The 26,801-nt window shown below is 47.9% G+C and overlaps 1 protein-coding gene across 1 annotated transcript in view; it reads left to right on the top strand.

Moving 5' to 3' along the window:
- Positions 1-13,115: 13,115 nt before the first annotated feature.
- Positions 13,116-26,801, top strand: part of KDELR2 (KDEL endoplasmic reticulum protein retention receptor 2) — a 36,273-nt gene continuing 22,587 nt past the window's right edge. Inside the window, exon 1 of the mRNA XM_077449012.1 lies at positions 13,116-13,362. Coding sequence (XP_077305138.1) covers positions 13,272-13,362 — 91 coding nt within the window. The 5' untranslated portion in view covers positions 13,116-13,271. The remainder of the gene's footprint in view (positions 13,363-26,801) is intronic.

Here is a 26,801-nt window from a genome sequence, read left to right on the forward strand (position 1 = left end):
ATTAGACAGTATTGCCGTACCTGTGATACTTGTCAGCATGTGGGAAAGAAGGGTGACCGATCTAAAGCTCCTTTGTATCCCCTACCGATCATAGCTGAGCCCTTTAGCTGGATAGCCGTAGACCTGGTAGGACCATTACCCTGACCCAATCCCTCTGGGAAGAGATATATCTTGATGGTGGTGGATTATTCTATTCGTTACCCGGAGGCAGTTCCTCTGACAAACATCCACGCAGAGACAGTAGGGGAGGCCCTGCTCCAAATCTTTGCCAGGGTGGGTTTCCCTCAGGAGATTATCTCAGACCAAGGGACTCAGTTTACTGCGGACCTAACCCAGCAGTTGTGGAAGCTCTGTGGAATTAAGCCTAAACACAGCTTTCCCTACCCCCCCAGACTAATGACCTATGTGAGCGATTCGATTGAACGCTAAAGCAATTGCTGCGGACGTTCGCAACTTGTCACCAGGATTGGGAGAAATTTCTGCGGCACCTCCTGTTCACTTACAGGGAAGTGCCGCAGGAATCTACGGGGTTCTCCCCATTTGAGTTTTTGTATGGGAGACGGGTGAGGGGGGCACTAGATCTACTTAGAGCCTATTGGGAAGGAGGTGTAGGGGCTGAAGAGATCTCTGTGGTAGGGTACGTAGTTGCGCTCGGGGACTGGCTGAAGGAACTCCCGGGCACCGTCCGGGAAAACCTTCAGACCACACAGGGGTGGCAGAAGTGGTGGTATGATCGTACCACCCAGAATCACACCTTGGCTGTAGGGCATAAAGTTCTTACCCTCAATCCTACCAAGTCAGACAAATTACAGGCCTCTTGGCAGCAAATATGTGACACTACCTACTTGGTAGCTAAGTGCTCAGATGAAAAAGTCCGGCAGACCTTCCATGTGAACATGGTCAAAGCATACCAAGAGAGGCCTGAGGAGATTGCTGCCATATGTGTTCCAGCCGGGGAAGATTCAAAGAACCATCCCCTGCCAGAGCTACTGGTGAGAGATGGGGACAGAGCAGGTGTAGAGACAGTTAGGATAGACGTGCAGCTAGGGCTGGAGTAGCAGGACCAGGCCAGGCTGGTCCTTAGGCAGCATCAGGACATTTTTTCCACCAAGCCTGGATACACTACTATGACAGTGCACCAAGTGGAAACCCCAGGACCCAGGTACCTGAGTCAGTGAGAGAGGGTATGAGGCAGGAGATAAAGGACATGCTCGATGGAGGAGTCATCGAGCCCTCCAAGAGCCCCTGGGCATTCCCAGTAGTGTTAGTGCCAAATGGTACAACCCGCTTCTGTGTAGATTACCGCTGACTAAACAACTGCACAACGACTGACGCCAACCCCATGCCCCAGGACGATGAACTGTTAGACCGCATTTCCTAACTAACCTTGACCTATGCAAAGAGTACTGGCAGATTCCTCTGGACCCGGAATCTGTATCGAAGTCAGCATTCATCACTCCTTTTGGCTTGTGCCAGTCTAAGTCATGCCATTTGGAATGAAGAATGCTCCGGCGACGTTCCTGAGGATGGTAGATCAACTCGATGGCCTTCAGGATTATGCCTGTGCATACCTGAATGACATTGCAATCTACAGCGATACCTGGGAGGAACATCTATTCCACCTGGGTACTGTGTTAGACCACATTGGTACTAATGGCAGTACTGATGGCGAGCCTGTGTGGTCGTACAAATGGCGGTACCGATGGCGATACCAATGGCGGTACTGGTGGCAGGCCTGTGTGATAGACCCAGATGGACTGTGATAGATGGTAACAGGTTCTCTTTATTGGGGAGGGGGGGGGGCATGTTGTGCACAGTAAAATGTAAAAATACACTATTCAAGACATACCCTTTTTACTCACTGATCCCTGCCTGCTCTCTCCTCACACAATCGGTGTGTCGTGAGAGCAGGAATCAGATAGTAACCACTCTGATATTTACATTTGTGTCACTCTGTCCCAGATTGCCATGCTGCCCATACCTTCAAGGGGGCACGCGCTAGGGGCCTATACTGTAGAACGTCATATGACGCCCAGTCAGGATAACGCAACCACCCCCCAGCCGTCATTCTGCTATAGGCCAGGCGGGAAGTGGTTAAGGTTAAACTGCTTGTCCTTCAATTATGTGGCTCCATGTGCTCTTACACTCCCTGGAACTGATTTGTTTTTTCCTATGCTGGACTCACCATTGAGGTATTTGTAAATCTCTATCATGTCCCCTCTCAAGCGTGAGAATAAATTTAGTGCTTGCAGCCGTTCCTTGTAATTGAGGTTCTCCAATCCCTTTTTTAATTTTTTTGCCCTTCTTTGGGTGCTTGGATACAGCACTCTGTGAACAGCCAGCTTATTTTGCAGTGACCTTTTGTGACTTACCATCTGTGTGGAAGGTGTCAATGAATGTCTTCTGGACATGTTGCCAGCCTTCTTCCCCATGATTGTGCAACCTACTGAACCAGACTGAGAGACCATTTAAAGTGGTTGTTAAAAACACTAACTAAAAAAAACAAAAACAAAAAAAAAACTGCAAGACAAAGGCATAATGAGCTAGTATGCACAGCATACTAACTCATTATGAATTACTTACCTTACCTTAGATCGAAGCCCCCATACACCGCTCCAGCCGGCGATATCTCTCCAGAAGTTACTTCCAGGTATCGCGGGCTCCATGATATTTTAAGAATTTAGCAATGCACCTATGTAGACATGCACACGCATATGCATGTGTGTTTAAGCTTTGGGGTGCACACTCTAATGCAATAGGCTGCGCACACCTATGAATCCTGGGAGTTTTCCAGTTAGGCTTCATGAGGTACCTGAATGGCCTACAGCTATAGCAAGGTCATTCATCATTTTTGGCTCCCGCTGCCTCAGCAAAGCCTATGAGAAGGGGGAGGGAGCCACTACAGACGGGCACAGCACTGGATAGAGGTCTCAGGTAAGTATAAGGGGGTTTAGGGGCAAAACACGTACTGAAACATTTTTACCTTATTTCAGGGAATGCATTAAGCATTATGGTAAACAATGTTTAGGCTTTAGAACCACTTTAACCACTTCCAGACTACCCGCCGTCATTATACGTCGGTACTTTGGCGTTGAATACATATATAGCAGATAGCTGTCATAAACCGGTATTTTCTTAAATGGCAGGCGGTCTGCTTTAAGATAAAAGTGGCCTCCACGACGAATAAAAAGTTAAATAAATAAGAAAAAAAAATCTAAAGCGCACTGTCCCCACGTGCTTGCACGCAGAAACGAACGGATACATAAGACGCGCCCGCATATGTAAATGGTGTTCAAACCACATATGTGAGGTATCACTGTGATCGTTAGAGCAAGAGCAATAATTCTAGGAAAAGACCTCCCCTGTAACTCAAAACTGGTAACCTGTAGAAATTTTTAAACGTCGCGTTGCGGGTGCAATTTTGAAGCATGACATGTTGGGTATCAATTTACTCGGCGTAACATTATCTTTAACAATATAAAAAAAATTGGGCTAACTTTACAGTTTTCTTATTTTTTTAATTCAACCTAAGTGTATTTTGTCCAACAAATATTGCGTTTGTAAGACCGCTGCACAAATACGGTGTGACATAAAGTATGGCAACCAGGGCCAGCCCAAGACATTGTGCTGCCTGGGACCAAGAATAAAATTTTGCCCCCCCCCCAAAAAAAAATCACGCCCACCAAAAAGGCCCCCATATCCATTATTTTATATCATGACACTTAAAGCTAAATTTAAATGTATCAGGAAGTCAGATTTACATGCAACAGTGGTGGTGGTGGTGATGGGGGGGCTCTGTCCAATGCAGCTCTGGTGGTGGAGGGGTTCAGACAGAGGCAGATGTGGTGGGGGTGTTTCATTCAGAGGCAGTGGTGGTGGTGGTGGGGGTTTAGTCAGAGGTAGTGGTGGGTGGGGGGTTTAGGCAGAGGTAGTGGTTGTGGGGGGGGTTTCAGACAGAGGCAGATGTGGTGGTGGGGATGGGATCAATGGCGCTGGCATTTACTTGCTTTCAGTGTCAGTCGTGCCTCCAGCGATGTCTTTTCCAACACATGGTCTCCGCTCACAGCAAAACACTCTTCTCCTTCACATTGTTGGCTGTCAGCTCGACATCTGACTTTCTCCTGCAGTTTCTGCCTCTTGTGCAGATGTGGCATTTGCCTGTAGCAATGGGAGGGCAGCCGCAGAGAGGATGAGCGGGCAGTCCACTGTGTGGGTATGTCAGAGAGTGCTCTGCCACGGCTGGACTGGGACAAAAATATGGCCCTGGACTTCATCCAGACCGGCCCACTTTACTCCAAACACCTGGTGTAAGGCCGCGTACACACGGGCGGACTGTTCGCCCAACTTTGTCCGCTGAACAGTGTTTCAGCGGACAGTCCGCTCGTGTGTGGGCTTCAGCGGACAGTTTCAGCGGACAGTCTGACGAACAAAGTTTTTCGGAATTTCCGTAAGACTGTCCGCTGAAACTTGGTTTGAGCGGACAGTCCGCTCGTGTGTAGGCTTGTTCGAGAAACTAAGTCTCGCGCATGCTCAGAAAGAATTTACACGGCGAAGGTTGCATTGCAGTGTATTGGACTTTGAATCTCTCGTCCCGTCGTACGTGCCGTTCACGTCATCGCGCAAGTTTTCAGCGGACTGTTCGTTCGTCGTGTGTGGTCAAGTCCGTGCATGCTAATTTTGAACGGACTGTTTGTCAAACTGTTTGACAAACCTAGTTGGGCGGACAGTCCGCCCGTGTGTACGCGGCCTTAGCGTTTCAAACATCCCGGCACCATGGTTGTTATGGTGTCAGGATGACTGAAGTGCATTATTTCTATTATTACATTGTAATATAAAATTAAATTGTTCACCATAATGCTGAATCAGTGGCAGCCCATAGCGTGTCACTTGCCACTGTCGCCTGCCACCAGATGCAGTGTGTCACTTGTCACGTCACTTGTCAGCAGTTGCAGCGTGTCTCTTGCCACTGTCTCCTGCCATCAGATGCAACTTGTCACGTTACTTGTCCGCAGACACAGTGTGTCACTTGCCATGTCACTTGTCTGGGGATGCGGTGTGCCACTTGCCATGTCACTTGTCAGCAGGTGCAGTGTCACTTGACACGTCACTTGTCAGCAGATGCGTGTCACTTACCGCTTCACTTGTCAGCAGATGCTTGTCACTTGCCATACCACTTGTCAGTAGATGCTTGTCACTTGCCACGTCACTTGTCAGCAGCTGCAGCTTGTCACTTGCCACGTCACTTTTCAACAGATGCAGCTTGTCACTTGCCACGTCACTTTTCAACAGATGCGGCTTGTCACTTGCCATGTCACTTGTTAGCAGATGCATTGTTTCATTTGCTACATCACTATTCTGCAGCTGCATGTTACTTGCCACTGTCTCCTGCCACCAGATGCAACTTGTCACGTCACTTGTCAGCAGATGCAGTGTGTTACTTACGACGTCATTTGTCAGCAGATGCAACTTGTCACTTGCCACGTCACTTGTCAGCAGATGCATGTCACTTGCCACATCACATGTGAGAAGATGTAGTGTGTCACTTGCCACTGTCTCCTGCCACCAGATTCAGCTTGTCACTTGCAACGTCACTTGTCAGCAGATGCGTGTCACTTGCCGCCTCACTTGTCAGCAGTTGTGTGTTACTTGCCATGTCACTTGTCAGCAGATGCGTGTCACTTGCCAGCAGATGTGTGTTACTTGCCACTTCACTTGTCAACAGATGTGCATCACTTTCCATGTCACTTGTCAGCAGATGCATCTTATCACTTGCCATGTCACTAGTGAGCAGATGCAGTGAGTCATTTTCCACGTCACTTGCTTGCAGCGTGTCACTTGCCACTGTCTCCTGCCATCAGATGCAACTTGCCATGTCACTTGTCAGTGGATGCAGTGTGTCACTTGCCACATCACTTTTCAGCAGATGCAGTGTGTCACTTGCCACTGTCTCCTGCCACCAAATGCAGCTTGTCACCTGCCACGTCACTTGTCAGCAGATGCGTTCACTTGCCACGCCACTTTTCAACAGATGCAGCTTGTCCCTTGCCACTGTCTCCTGCCACCAGATGTAACTTGTCACGTCACTTGTAAGCAGATGCAGCTTGTCAATTGCCATGTCACTTGTTAGCAGATGCAGCTTGTCACTTGCCACATCACTTGTTAGCAAATGCAGTGTGTCACTTACCACGTCACTTGTCAGCATATGCAGCTTGTCACTTGCTATGTCTCCTGCCACCAGATCGAAGGGGGCCCCGTCAGGTAGGATGTATGGGGCTCCATGATTTCTAACAGTGCCCCTGATGCACACTTTAGTAGCTGTCAGGTCCGGACCAAGAAGGGACTCTGTGGACAGGGGAGGAGAGAGAGATACACTGCGCCTGCTCCGCTGCTTATTTCAAGGGAACCGATCGGGCTTGTGTACTCCTACTTCCTGGTAGCAGTGGAATGCACGATGGGGCAGATGTGATGTCATCAGCCGGAAATGATGCAAGACATGGGAGGCGACGCAGCCATCATTTCCGGCTGGTGACATCACGTCTGCCCCATCGTGCGTTCCAGTCACCACAAAGTGGGGGTACACAAGCCCGATCAGTCCCCGTGAAATAAGCAGAAAAGCGGGCGAAACGAGCTGGCTGGCGGGTGGGAGTTTACTGCCCCTCTGAATGTGCCACCCGGGACCAATGGTCCCACTGGGTCCCATGGTAGGGCCGGTCCTGATTGCAACGACCGCTATTTTATTCTCTAGTGCAGGGATATGCAATTAGCGGACCTCCAGCTGTTTCAGAACTACAAATCCCATGAGGCATATGAAGAGTCTGACAGCCACAGGCATGGCACCCAGAGGCAGAGGCATGATGGGAGTTGTAGTTTTGCAATAGCTGGAGGGCCGCTAATTGCATATCCCTGCTCTAGGGTGTTTGAAAAAATATATATAAAATGTTTGGGGTTTCTAAGTAATTTTCTAGCAAAAAAATGATTTTAACTTGTAAACACCAAGTATAAAAAATAGGCCTTGTCCTTGTCCCTAAAACCCTCATGGTTTTTCACCTTAATGCATGCTATGCATTAAGGTGAAAAACCTTCTCTCATGCTGCACCCCCCCCAGAGCCCCCGTTTTACTTACCTGAACCCGGTCTTTTTCACCCCGGGGATGAGCACACCAGCTCTAGCTGGTGTTTTGTGTCCTGATTGGATAGATTGATAGCAGCACAGCCATTGGCTCCCGCTGCTGTCAATCAAATACAATGATACGGGCTCCGGGTGGCGGGGTGGAGTCCGGCATTCGTGTCTGTGGAGAGCGCTTCTCCTAGGGGGTTATCTGATGCGGGGAGAGCCCAAGAGCCGCCGGGGGACCCCAGAAGAGGATGTTGGGGGCCACTCTGTGCAAAAAGAGCTGCACAGTGGACGTAAGTATAACATGTTTGTTATTAAAAAACAAAAAAAAAAATGATCCTTTACAATCACTTTAAAGGGGCTGCAAACCCTCATGCTTTTTCACCTATGTATCCTATGCATTAAGGTGCAAAAACTTCTGTCACTGACCGCCCCCCCCAGCCCCCCCGTTTTACTCCCCTTAGTGCTGTATTCCCCCACCGGAGACTTGCTCTACCCCTCTCCCCGTTGTCTTGACACTTGATTGGATAGATTGAGAGCAAAGCAGCCATTTACTCCCGCTGCTGTCAATCAAATCCAATGATGTAGTGCCGGGAGGCGGGGCCTAGTGCTACATCCGGCATCTATGGATGTAAATGCTGGACTTGGGAGTGTGCCCCCAAGGTGACCCCCCTGGGGAGCGCTTCTTCTAGGGGGTTATACGATACGGGGAGGAGCTACCAATGCCACGGAGGACCCCAGAAGAAGAGGATCAGGGCCACTCTGTGCAAAACGAACTGCACAGGGGAGGTAAGTATAGCATAAAGCAGGGATCTGCAATTAGCGGACCTCCAGCTACAAAAAACTACAAATCTCATCATGCCCCTGCCTCTGGGTGTCATGCTTGTGGCTATCAGAGTCTTGCTATGCCTTATGGGAATTGTAGTTCTGCAACAGCTGGAGGTCCGCTAATTGCATATCCCTGGTATATAGTGTAGTTGCCACCTGTCCAGGATTCAACTGGACAGTTTGGGTTTGGAATCATTTGTCTGGGTTTCAGACTGCCTGAAACTCGGACACATTATTCAGACTGGACTATGGCTTCCCAGCAGGGTTGCAGGCTGCAGTTGTCTAAGCTAAGAGTGTCTGTTACACTTTCTTTCATGCTGTCCAAAGCCAGCTTTAACTACCCCCCCTCCCCAAACACACACACAGACGGGAGAGGAGAGAGGGCTTGATCTGCATCTCTTCCCCCAACCCCTCCCCCTCTGTGTCTGCCCACACTCCAATCCCCGGCACTGTGCCTCAGAAAAGAAAAGTGGGAGCTGGAAACTTGAAGTCCAGCAGCCTCAGATACATCTGGATGAGAGGTGTTGACTGCCAAGGCGTGAGTGAGCTCACCATCCATCCCTGTCTGTAACTGAAGTCTCCCCCCTTCTCTCTCCTGCCTCTGAGTGGGTACACTAAAGTAAATCAGGGTTCTTAGAGCACCCCTTACATCAGAGTTCCTCTTTACACCAGAGGCCACAGTGTTTACCCTTACATCAGATTCCTATCCATACATCAGAGTTCTCAGTGTTCACCCTCCTTAAATCAGAGCATCCCTTATGTGAGAGTCCCCAGAGTTCTCCCTTACATCGGAGCCTGCAGAGTCCCCCCTTACAATAAAAGGGGACTCTTTGGACTCTGATGTAGAGAGGAACTCTGTGGACTCTGGTGTAAAGGGAGACTCTGTGGATTCTGATGTAAAGGGTGACTCTGTGAACTCTGATGTAAAGGGGGACTCTGTGGACTATGATGTAAAGGAGAACTATGTGGACTATGATGTAAAGGGGAACTCTTGTTATTAAAGAGGCGTTCCCCTTAAAAAAAAAATTTAAAGTCAGCAGCTACAAATACTGCAGCTGCTGACTTCTAATAATCAGACACTTACCTGTCCCAGGGTCCAGCAATGCGGGGGAACGAAGCCCCGCGCAGTGAATGGCCGCGCAGTCAGGGGTCAAGTCCTGGGAAAAAAAGTGTGGGAACTCCCACCCAAGATCCATTCCCCCACCAAAAAAAAAAAAAAAAAAAAAAAAAAGTACGCTCATATGCATATATACTTCACAGAAAATACAGTACAACATTTATTGTAAAGTGCCAGTTTACAAAAACAAAATAACGTGTCAAACAAAACAATCAACACAATGGGTGATGATCTTTCCCTCGCAGGGAATTTCTACCACAAATACACCCTGTTCCAAATTCTGTTACACAGCCCATTAGAAAATATCCCACAAACAGGAATAAGTATTGGCAGAGTATTGAAGAGTATTGGCAGGGTATTGCAGAGTATTGATAGGGTATTGCAGAGTATTGGCAGGGTATGTATTGAAGAGTATTGGCAGAGTATTGCAGAGCATCGGCAGGGTATGTATTGGCAGGGTATTGCAGAGTATTGATAGGGTATTGCAGAGTATTGGCAGGGTATTGCAGAGTATTGATAGGGTAGTGCAGAGTATTGGCAGGGTATTGCAGAGTATTGGCAGGGTATGTATTGGCAGGGTATTGCAGAGTATTGATAGGGTATTGCAGAGTATTGGCAGGGTATTGCAGAGTATTGGCACAGTATTGCAGAGTATTGATAGGTTATTGCAGAGTATTGGCAGGGTATGTATTGTAGAGTATTGGCAGAGTATTGTAGAGTATTGGCAGGGTATGTATTGGCAGGGTATTGCAGAGTATTGGCAGGGTATGTATTGCAGAGTATTGATAGGGTGTGTATTGTAGAGTATTGATAGGGTATTGCATAGTATTGGCAGGGTATTGCAGACTATTGGCAGGGTATTGCAGACTATTGGCAGGGTATTGCAGAGTATTGGCAGGGTATTGCAGAGTATTGGCAGGGTATGTATTGCAGAGTATTGGCAGGGTATTGCAGAGTATTGATAGGGTATTTACTGCAGAGTATTGGCAGGGTATTGCAGAGTATTGATAGGGTATGTATTGCAGAGTATTGGCAGGGTATTGCAGAGTATTGATAGGGTATGTATTGCAGAGTATTGGCAGGGTATTGCAGAGTATTGGCAGGGTATGTATTGCAGAGTATTGGCAGGATATTGAAGAGTATTGGAAGAATATTGAAGAGTATTGATAGGGTATTGCAGGGTGTGTATTGGCAGAGTATTGGCAGGGTATTGCAGAGTATTGGCAGGGTATTGCAGAGTATTGATAGGGTATGTATTGCAGAGTATTGGCAGGGTATTGCAGAGTATTGGCGGGGTATGTATTGCAGAGTATTGGCAGGATATTGAAGAGTATTGGAAGAATATTGAAGAGTATTGATAGGGTATTGCAGGGTGTGTATTGGCAGAGTATTGGCAGGGTATTGCAGAGTATTGGCAGGGTATGTATTGCAGAGTATTGGCAGAGTATTGCAGAGTATTGACAGGGTATTGCAGAGTATTGGCAGGGTATTTATTGGCAGAGTATTGGCAGGGTATTGCAGAGTATTGATAGGGTATTGCAGGGTGTGTATTAGCAGAGTATTGGCAGGGTATTGCAGAGTATTGGCACAGTATTGCAGAGTATTGATGGGGTATTGCAGAGTATTGGCAGGGTATTGCAGAGTATTGGCAGGGTATTGAAGAGTATTGGCAGAGTATTGGCAGAGTATTGGCAGAGTATTGAAGAGTATTGGCAGGGTATTGCAGAGTATTGGCAGAGTATTGCAGAGTATTGACAGGGTATTGCAGAGTATTGGCAGGGTATTTATTGGCAGAGTATTGGCAGGGTATTGCAGAGTATTGCAGAGTATTGGCACAGTATTGCAGAGTATTGATAGGGTATTGCAGAGTATTGGCAGGGTGTTGCAGAGTATTGGCAGGATATTGAAGAGTATTGGCAGGGTATTGCAGAGTATTGGCAGGGTATGTATTGGCAGGGTATTGCAGAGTATTGGCAGGGTATTGCAGAGTATTGATAGGGTACTGCAGAGTATTGGCAGGGTATTGCAGAGTATTGGCAGGGTATTGCAGAGTATTGATACTGATAGGGTATTGCAGAATATTGATAGGGTATTGCAGAGTATTGGCAGGGTATTGCAGAGTATTGATAGGGTAGTGCAGAGTATTGATAGGGTAGTGCAGAGTATTGATAGGGTAGTGCAGAGTATTGGCAGGGTATTGCAGAGTATTGATAGGGTAGTGCAGAGTATTGGCAGGGTATTGCAGAGTATTGATACTGATAGGGTATTGCAGAGTATTGATAGGGTATTGCAGAGTATTGGCAGGGTATTGCAGAGTATTGGTGGGGTATTGCAGAGTATTGGCGGGGTATTGCAGAGTATTGATAGGGTAGTGCAGAGTATTGATAGGGTAGTGCAGAGTATTGATAGGGTAGTGCAGAGTATTGGCAGGGTATTGCAGAGTATTGATACTGATAGGGTATTGCAGAGTATTGATAGGGTATTGCAGAGTATTGGCAGGGTATTGCAGAGTATTGATAGGGTACTGCAGAGTATTGGCAGGGTATTGCAGAGTATTGGCAGGGTATGTATTGCAGAGTATTGGCGGGGTATTGCAGAGTATTGGCGGGGTATTACAGAGTATTGGCGGGGTATTGATAGGGTAGTGCAGAGTATTGATAGGGTATTGCAGAGTATTGGCAGGGTATTGCAGAGTATTGATACTGATAGGGTATTGCAGAGTATTGATAGGGTATTGCAGAGTATTGGCAGGGTATTGCAGAGTATTGATAGGGTATTGCAGAGTATTGGCAGGGTATTGCAGAGTATTGATACTGATAGGGTATTGCAGAGTATTGATGAGTATTGGCAGGGTATTGCAGAGTATTGATGAGTATTGGCAGGGTATTGCAGAGTATTGATGAGTATTGGCAGGGTATTGCAGAGTATGGATGAGTATTGGCAGGGTATTGCAGAGTATGGATGAGTATTGGCAATTTGGCAGGGTATTGCAGAATGCAACTTACACACTAGTGACTGACCTCCTGGTATTTATTCTCTTCCCTTCTGTTCTGGGGGGAGAAGAAGTAAACTTGAAAAGTGCAGCGGCTGTGGCAACAGGAGGCACTGGGTAGAGGGGAGCGGGAGGACAGTCCGGCGCGCAGCGTGTGTCACACTGACTGACGGTCTCGCGCCAGTGCGTGCCCACGTGCACGGCCGAAGTCATGTGACCGGTTGCTAGATGCGGAGTGGCCCCTGCCTAGCAACCAGTCACTCGGCGGCTGAGGAGCGGCGCGGACTACGCGCTGCATAGCCTCAGCCCGGCTCAGACAGCTAATGGGAACGGCGTTCCCGCTGTGGAAATAGTACGGGAACGCCTTTCCCATGCGTTCCCGCAGCACTCGAGCCCTGCGCGCAGTCATCTGGGACCTGTCACGTGCGCGGTTCCCAGATGACTGACAGGAGGGAGGGGGCAGAGCTGAGTCCTTCCTGTGCCGAGGGGAAGTGATGTCACCAGCCCAGGCACTAAAGGAGGCAGACTACGAGGGACCCCCCTAGCAACAGCCATTTAGAGGCGAGTTTAAAAAAAAATTCTAATTTTTTTTTTTTCTGTGGAACACCACTTTAAGTTCATATGATTAGAAATTTTATTTATTAACAAAATATATGTATAGTTTATACAAAATATATATATATATATATATATATATTGCTGTGCACCACAGAAGTGTTAGGGTTTGACTTGAAGAAAAGGTGGCAACCCTAGGTAAGTATGACAGGTTATTTAAAAAAACAAAGCCCTACTATCACTTTTGCTTTATTCTCGTTCTTTCATTAATAGGAGATGTTTATACAATGTAAGAAAACGATGTATCCTGGGACTGTCCCTGGCGGGAAGCTCCAGCGATGAAGTGACGGGGTCTAAACAAAAAAAGTGCTGCAGAACATTCTAGGACCCACTCTGGCTTTAAGGGGCGTGGCTACCACCTTGGCAAGCCGTGGGACGGAGGAGGCGTGGTTCGAGGCCGGATTGCGGCGCGTCATTGTGCCTAAGCGCTGTCTCCCGGCGTGCATTGCGCACGCTGCAGTTAGGCCACGTCCCCGGGCCACGTAGCTCGGCTCTCGCCATTTTAACGGATTGAAGTGAGCGGCTGCAGCGTCAGAGGCAGTCTCCGCGGCCCCGGGTCACCTGTGCCCTGTCTTCTCCCCCTGCTCACCCGCCTCTCCGCACACCATGAACGTGTTCCGACTCACCGGGGACTTGTCCCATCTGGCAGCCATCATCATTCTGCTGCTGAAGATCTGGAAGAGCCGATCCTGTGCCGGTAAGTGGTGCCATTGGAGGAAACGCCGGGCAATGCCCTCATGGGGCCAAACTTTCCTGTACCCTCAGACCTACCTACAGGACCACTTCCACCTCTGATCACTTACCTGCAATGGGAAGTATTCCAGGACGCAGGATACCCCATTCCTTCTATTCTCCATGGGGACCCCTCCACACACCTCCATTGATCGTGTCTGACAGACTTTGCCAGTGTGCTGGGACTTGTAGTTCTCCACGGCCAGTCAGATCCCTGCTCTGTACAGTCTATAGATCTGCCCATACACTATCCAGTGTGATTGTACAATCTCCTCCTTTAGTATCCATACCTGAGCATCTTTCTGCAGGACATTTTTAGTTATTATATTTTTTAGCTTGAGTAGTTTTACTTTAGCCAATAGAAATCCAGTTACTAGGCAGAGGAGAGGCAAGCAATTGCATGGGGGGGAAAAAAAGAATCTTCAGTTCTTTTTCATGCTGTTCATGTCAAAGAATACACAAGATTGCCCCAATGAAGCCCACATACTTCTCAAGTGATGAGCTTTAAGCTGTGCGATGCTCAGGTGTTTGATGGGCATTGATGAGTTCAGGTGTGAATGGGGTCTGTAATTTGAGGACCGACCCGAACAACCCATTCCATTTAGATCGCACAGGTGTTTGCATTTTGTGGTTGGTGTATATACACTCCACAATCTGTACAATCTTCTTTAGACTAAGGCCATACACATTTGGAGGGAGCGACCTAGTCCCCAACTTCTTTTGATTGGGAAGGTTTGTGTGCAATCAGCATATGATTGCTGATCAGTGTAGTCTGTCTGCTGACTGTCAGAATACAGTAGCACCGTGGTGAGGATTCCTCCATCCACCTGGAATGTGGGGGTTGGAAGAACTTTATTTATATTTATTTTTTTTAATCAAAAAATTGAATTCTGTATGGCCAGCTTTACCATTAACTTTGCAAGGGCCTGCTTGATCTGATAGAAATGAAATGGGTTCTTTTGGTGGGTCTTCCCTAAAGGAGATTGTACTATCAGATTGCATAGTGTATGGGCAGCTTAAAGCTTACTGTACTCATTGTGTGTCAGATCTCCCTGTTGATTTACCAACAGCTATCCAGTGCAAGGGCCTAATTGATTGTCAGGTGCTCATATTACATTGTAGTCAGATTGCAACATGTATGGCGACCCTTACTCTTTGGTTATCAGTGATGTATTAGATAAGAGGTAGGGGCTGATCACATAGCAAAGTGAGTGAGGTGAAGCTGTGTTCACTTTGCATACCCAATTGTGGTAGAGAAACTTTTTTTTTTTTTTTATCTCCTCTGCACTTGCAAGTGACCCCCAACCCTCGCACTCCTCTAGTAGTAAGCATGCAGTAGATGTCTAGATGCTCACATATACAATATATGAATGCACAGCATTTCTGGCTGTAGCTATCAGCAGGGGAGTCCGTTAAGTGAACTGAAAGATGCTTGGGACAAACATGGCTCTATTTTTAGGTAGACAAAGAAATCAAATAGTGTCAGATTTGATGGACCTTTTCTGCCATTATGTGTTCCTGAACATTCTGATTGCAGAGCTAAATACAAGTGTTAATAGTGTGTGGCTTTTTTTATTTTTTTATATTATGATGTGCTGCTTGGGTGGAAGTAGTGTGTGTGTGTGTGTGTGTGTGTGATCTCTATATAAAGAAATGCCTTTACTCAGTGATATGAATGGCCAGTGGTGTGCAGGCAGTGTTGTGCACGCTCATCACTTTGAGCTGGAAGTCAATGAATCAGTGCTACACTAAGTGATAGGCTCTGGACTGTGTGTGTGGATCTGACGTGGCAGCCGGCTGTAAGGCGTGGTGAGCCTGTAATCCATGGAATGCCGTTATTACATGTCGGATGCAGATGATTGGAATAGTTAGTGGGATCATTCTCACAGCCCTCCTCTCCTCCCGGATGTCACCAGACGTGTGCCACAGCCATCTGGGACAATGTTGGTTTTTGGATGACTGAGCTAATAGTGAGGAGGATACAGCCACATCATCATCATAATCATCCCTGGGGCTCTACCTGCTGCAGAGTCACCTACAATCCAATCCTCTTCACTCTGATCACATGAAATGTTTTCACATTGTAGATAATGTGGTCTTTGTTTTATTTCCTTTTTAAAGATCTAGCAGTAACATTAAATACAGTGCTAGCTATTTTGGAGATGATTTTATGAAATATTTTTTAATTGCACTTTTTTTTTTTTCAATGTATGTGATGTAGGACAGTGGTTTAGTTTACTGAGTTTTTTTTATTTTCTAATGAATGTATATTCTCCCATGATAGCAGGCTTTAGGATGCATTCTGTGGTGTGGTCACTTCCACTGAACTGTAATTGTTCAAAAAAGGAAAAAAAAGTATTTCCTCTTTTGCAGTCAGTTTTAAAGTGGAAGTAAACCCATCGATTTCCAGCACATTGGTTGTTCTCTCAACCAAACTGTCCAACCATCCAATGGCTGGTGTCGTAACTGATCACGTGTGAAGCACAATGGCAGTTGACGATCAGACCAAGATGGCAGCTTCCTTGGCTGAAAATGTTAGGAGGGTTTACTTCAATTTTAAGGTTCTCTCCCACGATATGTTGTGCTCCCATTCACACAGCATACATTTAAAGGAAATAAAATATTTTACATTTCTAGTTTCTTTGGGGTAGAATTATACATGCTACTCTATAAGCAACTCATGTTTAGAGTAGCATGTAATATGCAATTATTGCATACTTTTAAAGAGTTTGGTTTAGAAGTCCGAAAATATTTTTTTGACTTGTGCACTGTAAATATAGATCCACTCTAATGATGTGTGTAGGATGCAGAGTTATGTACAGCTTTGATGTTCACTTATCTGTAAAAGTGCAGTCAGTGACACGGGTTACATTTCTGGAGGACTCGGATCACAGCAGAAGACTCGCACTGCAGTTCCCCCGTTAAATGAACATCTTGCACTCTTCAGTTAGGAGCCAGGTGTGTGTATATGTATATATATATATGTGTGTGTGTGTGTGTATGTGTATATATATATATATATATATATATATATATATATATATATATATATATATATATATATATATATATAAAAATTTGTCAGCTCCCAGGGTAAGGCCAGTCATTTTCACCCCCTAACCCTAAGGGATCTTTCACATGGGACGGATCCATGATGATCCGCCCCGGGGACATCCGCTTGCTCAGTGGGAATCTCTGTCAATCCCCTGCTGAGCAGGAAGATGATAGGTCTGTCTCTGCACACTGTGCAGGGACAGACCTGTCAGAGCGCTGCTCTTTCCTATGGGAGATCGGATGATGACGGTCTGCAGAGGCCTTCATCCCCCGGTCCGCAGACGGATGGAAAAGTAGGTTTTTACCTCCGTCGCGCTTTTTCGGAGTGGTTCAGATGTCAGCGGACATATCACCACTGACATCCGACGCTCCATAGAGGTCTAAGGAGCATCCGTTCAGGTCCACCTAAAAAAAAAAACAAAAAAAAAAACTGACAGGTGGACCTGCTCGGATAGTTCGTCTGAAAGAGGCCTAATTAACAACAGAGCACCCAGTCAATAACTCCAATGTAATGCTGTTACGCAGGGGTTGACAAATTTGCTTTGAATTTAGGAGCCAGTTAAAAAAGTTAGGAGCCAGTTTTTTTTTTTCAGCTCCCGGGGTAAGGCCACTCATTTTCACCCCCTATCCCTAACTCACAATGGAGCACCCAGTCAATAACTCCATTGAAACGCTGTTACATCAGGGGTATGGGCTGACCAGAAAGAGTAAGGGTGGCACTGGTTGCCACTGGAAGGCACGTGGAACTGCCAGATGGCACTGGCAGGTGACACTGGTTTGGAACTGGCAGGTGACACTATTGGCTATGGCAGGTGGCCCTGGTTGGCGGTGGCAGGTGGCACTGGTTGGTTGCAGGTGGTATTGATTGAAGGTGGCACTGGCAGGTTTCACACGGAGCACTCTGTTACTGAAATGTAACAGAGGAGCTGGCGGGACCCTGCCGGGGTGTGAAACTGACAAGCAACAGAGGTGGATATGTCAGATTTCAGGTGTTTGATAGCTTGCTGGGTCCCGCGCCCACCCCGGCCGGGTCCCGCCCACCCCGACATCAGGCTGACAGATCCTCCTCTCTCCATTGCGTGTCAGTTTCACACACAGCGCGGTGCTGCAGAGTGTGAAGGAGGGAGGAGGACGGCAGTCAGTGTTAATGCTGCTGCATGTCTGGGGCATCGATAGTGAGTCGGCTGGTGGCAGCTTAGGTGCCAGGTCGCGATTTTTGTTCGCCTTGGCGACCTGGCGCCTGGGGTTTGTCGAGCCCTGCTGTTACGTCAGGATTATGGGCTGAGCAGAAAGAATAAGGCTGGCAACAGATGGGACTGGATGGCTCTGGCATGTGCCGGACCGGTGGCACTGGTTGGTGGTGGCACTGGCAGGTTTCACACTGAGCACTCAGTAACTGTGAAACTGACAAGTAACGGGAGGTGTCAGACTTGAGCTTAATGTCGGGGGTGGGCGAGACCCAGCAGCTATCAAACACCAGCCAATGATTGGGCTGCTTAAGAAAAGGGGTGGGACCACACGTAGCGGCCCGCCCAGATCCCAATGGCTGGTGTTTTGATAGCTGCCGGGTCCTGCCCACCCCTGACATCAAGCTCAAATCTGACAGAATCTCCTCTCTCCTGTTGTCAGAAAAGGGAGGACGACGGCGGTCAATGTTGATGCATTGCATGTCTGGGGCATCGGGAGTTATAGTGAGTGGGCTGGTGGCAGCCTAAGTGCCAAGGTGCAATTTCTGGTCGCCATGGCGGCCTGGGGTTTGTCGAGCCCTGCCCTAGGCCATCGAATCCTGCTATATCCTTTTCTCCCTCCTGTTCTTTTGCCCATTCCGAGCCACCATACTTTTTATTTAAGGATCTTCCAGGACATTAATAATTTGTTTGTCAGCTATCCAGAAAGAGAGTGCGCAGGGCCAGATCGAGGCTCTGTCTTAATGGACACAGAGCTATGGTTCAACCTGCTTTCTGTGAGGCACTCAATAGGAGGGAGGACCGGAGAAGAGGAGGATCTGGGCTTACCTGCTCTGTTGTAGTGGTTTTGCAGAGAAGTATAACTTGTTTATTTTTAAGGGGGGGATTTTAGTATCGTGGACTTTACTTTTTTTTTTTTTTCTTTTTTTTTTTCCCCAAATACCTTGACGGCTGAGTTGTCCTACAAAATTTTTTATTTGAAAGACATCTGTGCGGGTTCATGCAGATGTCTATTGAAATTTCACCCCCGAAGTCACCAAAAGTAGTGTAGGAACCACTTTTGGGAATCGGTGCGGCATCACAAAGTAAACTTTGCCAGCAATTGGCTCTGATTTGACGTGGGGGGGGGGGGGGGGGTGTGCGCATGGGTGGCCTCCAAGTGAATCCAGTCCAGTGTTGCCTTAGACAGCTGCTCTAAGGCAGCCTTTCTCCACCTTTTCAACACAGAGGAACCCTTGAAATAGTTTTCTGGTCTCGGGGAACCCCTGCTAAAAATGATAAATCTACAATTCATGATACATTAGTGTGATGGTCAGTGGGAAGAATGGTCCTTACACTTGTGGTCATTGGGAAGAATTACCTCCTTACAGATGGCTAAAAAGATCAATGGGATCTTGGGAATAGTGGGAAATTATCAGAGGCAGACATTGCCCAATGCTGAAGGAACCCCTAGCAACCTCTGGAGGAACCCTGGTTGAGAATCACTGGTCTAAGGGCTCTGGGTCCCATTCCATTTTCTTTTCTTTCTTTCCTTCCTCCAAGTGCTACAATCTAGGGTTACTTGAGGCACTCTCATTCGTCCGGTTATCAGGTCCTAGTTTGAAAGTCAAGTAGTTATTTAACAAGAGAGGAAAACTCTTTAGGAGCATTTTTAGGCTGATGAGGTGATTGAGGCACGCCATTTGTCCTTTAGGTAAATACATGCCATTTGTTTTGCCATCGCACCTTTGCAGTAGTTATGCTAAGAGGTTGTTGGGTTTGTTTCTCGTGTGTGTGTGTGTGTGTGTGTGTGTGTGTGTGTGTGTGTGTGTGTGTGTTTTTTAATTGCAGCCAAAGGAAGGCAAAGTGAGTTTTTACAAATGCACAACTTACTAAAGATTGCTAGAGAACTGGGACTAGCTGTTATGGTGATACTTTAGCTTTATTTTAGGGCTGTTACTGATCAAAAATGTTGTGTTCGATTAATCAAAATTATTATTTTTTTTTTTTAATCGACTAATTTCGATTAATTTTAACCCACATACAGATCCAACTACTTTTAGCTGATCTCCTTGCATTGCAACTCTGCATATGTCATTGGTAAATGTGGTATACACTATATATAATCACCTGACACTACTTAGTTTTTACAATCCATGACTTAACTTCACAGTTCACACAAACGTTTTAAATTCAAACTGTAGCACTGATGTAAGTAATTTATTTTTATTTTCTCATATCGTCTTCCAGGACAGCCTTTGAGATATAGGGCTCCTCCCTCCGGGACAGGAAACACGTCAAGCCAATTAAATAAAAGGTGTGGTCCTCCAGGCCCTCCTCAGTTTTTGTGTTTCCTGCCGGACGGGAAGGAGCACGTCTTGGAACTGGTAAGGGGAGCTCCTTCTCAGGGGTTTTACCTGGGGAGAGCGCCTTGATGGACCTGGCCCTTAGCACCCCTCGGTCCGAACGAAGGGAGGAGAGGGTAGCTTTCAGTCCCCGCTGCCATTTAAACGTTCGGAGAGAACGGGACCCCGATACGCGGCAATCTCCCCCTCGGAGCGCTAACCGCTCGTACCTGTCGGTCGGAGGCGGCGGGAGACGTTCGCTCTACCGACCGGCGTTCGGGTACTGTGAGCGGTACGTTCGTAAGAACGCACGGCGTCGGGGCGGAGTTTTTGCGCTCTGGCGTACGGAAGTGGGAGAGACGCACTTCCGCCGGATTCGCGTCATCAGGGGGCGCCGCAGGACCCGTTCCAGTCCTTTGGGCGCGGCGGTGTGACTACAGGGTTGCCTGGAGCAGTGTGAAGGCTCAGAGAGACTGAGTGATACACAGGAACCATGGAGAGTGCGGTTGTGCAGGTGGACTCCGGTTCAACAGGCTCCAGTACCTCTCAGGTAAGCTTGGTGAGGGCAGACCAGGACTTACACTGGGGGGTGGGGGGTCACTCTGACCCGTAGCACCTTCCCGGGGTGGAGAACCTGCTGGTGAAGGGGGGCACTTCCTAAACAGACCCTAGAAGCACAGTGGTGTGGTCAGGGGTGGTATTTTAATGGGACCCTGTTTTTCTTTGTTTTTAGGTTAAACAGGACAGAGCCCAGATACCTTTACCCAGAAGGAAATGTGCCGTGTGTGGGGCTAAGTTAGGCACCGGTTGGGAGAAGCCGCTTTGCCCAGATTGTGTCAGTAGCCTGGTAAAAGAGGACTCGGTGGCAGCTTGTCACAATGTTTTAACATCCGTAAAGGATGAGATTGCATCCACCTTCCAATCTTTTAAAAACATGATGGATAGGATGCAGGGTCCTTCTGTCTCTTTACCCAGAGCCGTGAGTATGCCTTCCTTATCCGAACCAAGTCAGGAGGAGGAGGTGGATAGGGAGAGGTTATCCAGGTCATTAGCCTCCTCTAGGACAGAGTCTACTTCAGAATCTGAGGGGGAGGAAGAGGCCATTAGATCAGCCAGATACAAGCTGTCTTTGGATGATGTGGGTGACCTCCTCAAGGCTATATATGACACCTTAGAGATCAGAGAAGAACAGGTCCAGCTTTCAAAACACGACATGATGTATCAAGGGTCGAGTGTAATGAAAGACAGGGTATTCCCCGTCCATAAGTCGCTAGTGGAGGCGATTCTGCTGGAGTGGGAACAACCGGAAAAAAGGCCATTTTTTTCAGGTAGCCTTAGAAGGAGGTTCCCTTTTGAATCGGATGCGGTGCATCCCTGGAACAAGGTTCCCAAATTAGACGCTCCCTTGGCTAAGGTCTCTAAGAAGACAGATTTGGCCTTTGATGATATGGGTTCACTCAGGGACCCTATGGATAAGAGGGGAGATCTGCTGCTCAAGAGAGCCTGGGATGCCTCTTCCATCGGGCTTAAACCGGCCCTAGCAGCTACCTGTGTGGCCAGAAACTTGGAGTGTTGGCTTACACAGTTACAATCACATATTTCTGCAGGTACTTCTAGGCAACAGCTGTTGAAGTCCTTTCCGCTACTGTTTAAAGCGGTGGGCTTTTTAGCGGATGCCTCGGCAGAATCAGTCAAACTGGCTGCTAGATCAGCAGCACTAGTGAACGCTGCCAGAAGGGCCGTTTGGCTTAAGACCTGGTCAGGAGACACAGCTTCAAAACTAAAGTTGTGTGGATTACCCTTTTCAGGGGACCATTTGTTTGGGCCCGGCCTGCAAGAGGCGTTAGAGCGCACGCAGGATAGGAAGAAAGCTTTCCCAGAAAGGAAAAAGAGACCTGAAGGGAAACGCCTTTTTCGAAGCCCCAGGCAGCAAAACCTGCAGGAAAGGGAGGTTCGCCCCAAAAAGCATTGGACGGGTCACAAGGGAAGAGGCAGAGGAGGTATCTTATTCAATCCTCCTCAACCCTCCCCTAAAACCCAGTGACTCCTGCGTCCCGGTGGGAGGAAGACTGGGGAAGTTCCTCCCACAGTGGGAAGCTTCAACCGAAAGTCCGTTCATTCGAGATCTTGTAAGGAACGGCTACAGGTTGGAGTTTGGTTCAGTTCCCCTCCCGAACTTTCAAGTAACAAGGTTACCAAGGGACCAAGAGAAAGCAGAGGCTTTGGCTCTTCTTCTGGGGGATCTGGTGGACCAAGAAGTAATGGTGCAGGTACCTCAGGAGGAGCGAGGCTTGGGGGTTTACTCCCACGTATTCGTGGTAAAGAAACCTTCGGGGAAGTTCAGGTTAATACTGAATCTCCGTCCCCTGAACAGATTTATAAAATACAAGCGGTTCCGGATGGAGTCAATCTTCTCGGTAACCAAATTCCTGTTTCAGGGCTGTCACATGGCCACAGTGGATCTCAGGGATGCATATTTGCATATCCCGATTCATCCGGAATCTCAGAGATTTCTCAGGTTGGCGGTGAGGTTGAACACGGGGGTGTTACACCTCCAGTTTCGAGCTCTCCCCTTCGGGCTTTCAGCCTCACCAAGAGTCTTTACAAAAGTTCTGGCAGAGGCACTGGCCCCATTAAGGCTCAAGGCTATAACAGTGATCCCATATCTGGACGATCTACTGTTCATAGCCCAGTCGGCCCAACAGCTGCAGAGGGACATACAGGAGGCCTTGGTTTTCCTGCGCTCACTGGGGTGGCTGATAAACCAGGAAAAATCCCAGCTGACCCCCTCACAGGAGGTCCTGTATTTAGGATACAGGATTTCTTCAGTGGAAATGAGAGTATTTCTTCCGGAGGAGAAGATCGGCAAGCTAGAGCAGGCGGTAGCCCAGCTTCAATCTGGTCGGGAAGCCCAGATCAGGGAGGTGATGAGAGTCCTAGGGTTGATGACATCATGCTTTCCAGCGGTGGCCTGGGCAAGACATCATCAGCGTCCTTTACAAAGACTCATGCTCCGTTATTGGGATGGCAGGCAGGAGAGCCTGGATCAGGTTATGCCCCTATCCTCGGCAGTCAGGAGGTCTCTTTGGTGGTGGCGGGCCCAGGTCAACCTAGACAGGGGTCTTCCCTGGTCCCCACAAGCTACGGTGGTGGTCACGACCGATGCCAGTGCGCTGGGTTGGGGTGCCCACCTAGAGGGAACCTTAGCCCAGGGTTCCTGGTCGAACCTAGAGACAGGTCGTTCCTCAAACCAGAAGGAACTTCTGGCAGTCTGGAAAGCTATAGAAACATTCCAGTCCCGGTTACATGGCAGGGATCTGCAAGTTCGCTCAGACAATGTGACAGCAGTAGCCTACCTGAACAAGCAAGGGGGAACCAGAAGCCCTGCACTGCAGGTAATTGCGGACAAAATCTTCTGCTGGGCAGAGAAGAATTTGTCCTCAATATCAGCCATTCACCTAAAGGGAACCCAGAATTTCCTGGCCGACTTTCTCAGTCGCCAGAAGATAGGTCAGGACGAGTGGGCCCTCAACAAGGAAGTGTTCGAGGAGATCGTGTCATGCTGGGGAAGGCCAGAAATAGACCTATTTGCAACAGAAGGCAACAGGAAGGTGACACAATTTTTTTTTTTCGGTTCACCCACAGGATCGGGCCAGGGGGATAGACGCCCTTGCCAATCCATGGATGTTTGGCCTGTGTTACGCCTTTCCTCCCGTAAGGATGGTGGCGGAGGTTCTGCAGAAGTTCCGTTCGGAAACTACGGACCTCATTTTAGTAGCTCCTTTTTGGCCAAGGAGACCCTGGTTTGCCAGCATAAAGAGATTGGCCGTACATCCTCCGCTGTTTCTACCAGTCAGGGAGGACTTACTTTCCCAGGGGCCGATCCTGTGCCCTCAGATAGAGAGGCTCAAGCTTGCGGCCTGGTATCTGAGGAACAAATCTTAAGGTCACAGGGTTTCTCAGAGAGAGTGATTAGGACCTTGTTAGAATGCCGTAAACCTGTTACTAGGGCAATTTACGCCAAGGTAGGAAAGAGGTTTAATTCCTGGTTGCGAGAACAGGGGATTGCAAGTCCCGGGGTCCCGGCAGTCCTAGATTTTCTACAGGCAGGGGTAGAACTGGGCCTATCTATCAGCACTCTAAAGGTACAGGTGGCGGCCTTAAGTGTTTTCCTTCAGTCCTCCCTTCAGCAGAATCCATTTGTCAGGAACTTCTTCAAGGCTCTATCTAGATCCAGGCCTGTGAGAATGAAGTCCTGTCCTACTTGGGATTTGGCCTTGGTTCTTAGAGCTCTGACCCAAGATCCATTTGAACCATTAGAGGGGGCTTCACTTAAGTGGATTGTACTAAAGACTGTATTGTTGATAGCGATCACGTCAGCTAGAAGGGTCAGTGATCTACAAGCGCTCTCGGTCAGAGAGCCATTTCTGTTAATCTTAGAGGACAGGGTAGTACTTAAGACTGATCCTAGTTTTCTTCCTAAAGTGGTGTCCACTTTTCATAGGACACAGGATATTATTTTGCCAACTTTTTTCTCAACCTCAGACAAGGATGAGGCGAGATCTTTAAGTTTGTTAGACGTCAGAAGTCTATTGATTTTTTTTAGAAGCCACTAAGGTCTTCAGGAAGTCAGACTCACTTTTTGTTAATTTTTCGGGCGCCCGCAAGGGCTGCAAGGCGTCCAAAGCGTCTATCGCCAGGTGGATACGAATGGCGATAGTTAAAGCCTATGAGTTAGAGGGGAAGCAGGCACCCTTAGTTAAGGCACACTCTACAAGGGCGGTTTCCGCATCATGGGCAGAGAGGGCTGGAGCCTCTCCGGAGGAGATCTGCAAAGCAGCAACGTGGTCCAGCTACTCAACGTTCGCAAGACATTACCATCTGGATTTATGGTCTGATAAAGAGCAGACTTTTGGACGTAAGGTCCTCCAGGCAGTGGTCCCGCCCTGACAAGGTGAGCTCCTTGCTTATCATCTCAAATGCTGTCCTGGAAGACGATATGAGAAAACCGGAGTTAGACTTACCGGTAACTCTTTTTCTAGGAGTCTTCCAGGACAGCCTGGCTTCCCACCCAAAGTTGGTTAAATTGGACTAAGTGGTGAGGATGTGTATTAACATGATTGTTAGTGTGTTATGTCTTTCAGAGCCTCCCGGCGGTTCTTGGAGTAAAACTGAGGAGGGCCTGGAGGACCACACCTTTTATTTAATTGGCTTGACGTGTTTCCTGTCCCGGAGGGAGGAGCCCTATATCTCAAAGGCTGTCCTGGAAGACTCCTAGAAAAAGAGTTACCGGTAAGTCTAACTCCGGTTTTTTTTCCCCACAGTAGCGTGACAATCCCTCCACCTCCGGTCTAACAAATCACTCTCACCTTATGGCATGGACCCCTGTGCAAACAGGTGGTCATGCATGCGGGTATCAAAAGGGTTAACACGGGCCATAAACTTCTCTCACAATCTCAGGTCGTGGGTAGAAAGAAAAGATCAGTGCTCACCGCTTAAGAATAAGATAAATTTTTTACTACTCACATAAAGATGATAAAAACGCAGCATGTAAAGCCGACAATCGTGTTAGTTCCTTAGGGCAGCAGCGGGGGGGGGGGGGGGGGGGGGGCGTCATGCGTAGCTCCTCCCCCATACACGGTACGTTCAATCAGAAACTTCAACGTCACCGGACTCCTCCCCCCCTTCCCTTCGTTAGCAGAAGGAGGCACTTGGCGGAACTCCCTGAAGACCCGGGAAGTCGGCGGAGTGGTGAGTACCGGTCAAAAGAATTTTGATTGATCAAAAAAATTAACGATTAATCTTTAATTTTCACAGCCCTACTTTATTTTTATTTTGCCAATGACCTGGAACAAGGAATTGTTTTCACTTGGCTGCTTACGTCATGACTCAACATATTGACACAAGACACCACAATTCAACAAATGTTTGATTTTTTTTTTTTTTTTTTTTTAACTATTTTGATATAGTAAATTCTGGGATAACTGGTGAGCCCATCACATGAGAAGGTAATGTAGATCGCCATGTACCTAGCTGTACAGATTCGCTGCCTTATTCAGTGAACAATGCAAGGATAAAAGTACTAAGTGAGTAATGTGCTCTATGCTTGGCATTTGGCTTCTTGTGCTGTTTAGTGAATTAAAGTGGTTGTAAACCCTTACAAACCACTTTGACCTACAGGTAAGCCTAGATTAAGGCTTACCTGTAGGTCCAAGAAATATCTCCTAAACCTATACGGTTTAGAAGATATTTGCCCGAAGACAGGCAGCGCATGCGTCGTACACAGCGGCGCACTGAGCGCGGCATTTCCGCTGCTGCGCGTGTAGGCTCCCGTGCGCATGCGCGGGAGTGACGTCATCGCGGCTCCGCCAAATGACAGCGGCGGAGCTGCGAGACCCCACCGAAAAGATGGATGTGCCAGACTACACGGGACAGCGGTGACATCGCTGGGTCCTGTGTCAGGTAAGTGACACATAATGGCCTACTATGCAATGCATAGTAGTCCACTATGCTTTACCTTTGCAGGGAATGATAGAGGAAGTAAACCCATCAGGGTTTACTTCCTCTTTAAGACCGCTGGCGGCCTTTACTTTTGGAGCATTTTGTAGGTATGTCTTCTGCACCTAACGAGCGTGGCAAATAAAGTGGTTTTAAAGGCTCAAGGTTTTTGTTTTTTACCTTCATGCGTTTTATGCATGAGGGTCAAAAAGACCTTGTGTTCAGCACCCCCCATGCCTTCTGCCTTATCTTGATCCACCAATGTTCTCGGCTCTGGGGACCCTCCTTCCTATTGGCGATGTCTCCCGCTGCTGTCAATCGCAGCCTATGAGGAAAAAGCA

Source organism: Lithobates pipiens, unplaced genomic scaffold (genome assembly GCF_037356315.1).
Source record: "Lithobates pipiens isolate NorthernLeopardFrog02 unplaced genomic scaffold, aLitPip1_a1.2 Scaffold_22, whole genome shotgun sequence".
Taxonomy (NCBI): Eukaryota; Metazoa; Chordata; class Amphibia; order Anura; family Ranidae; genus Lithobates; species Lithobates pipiens.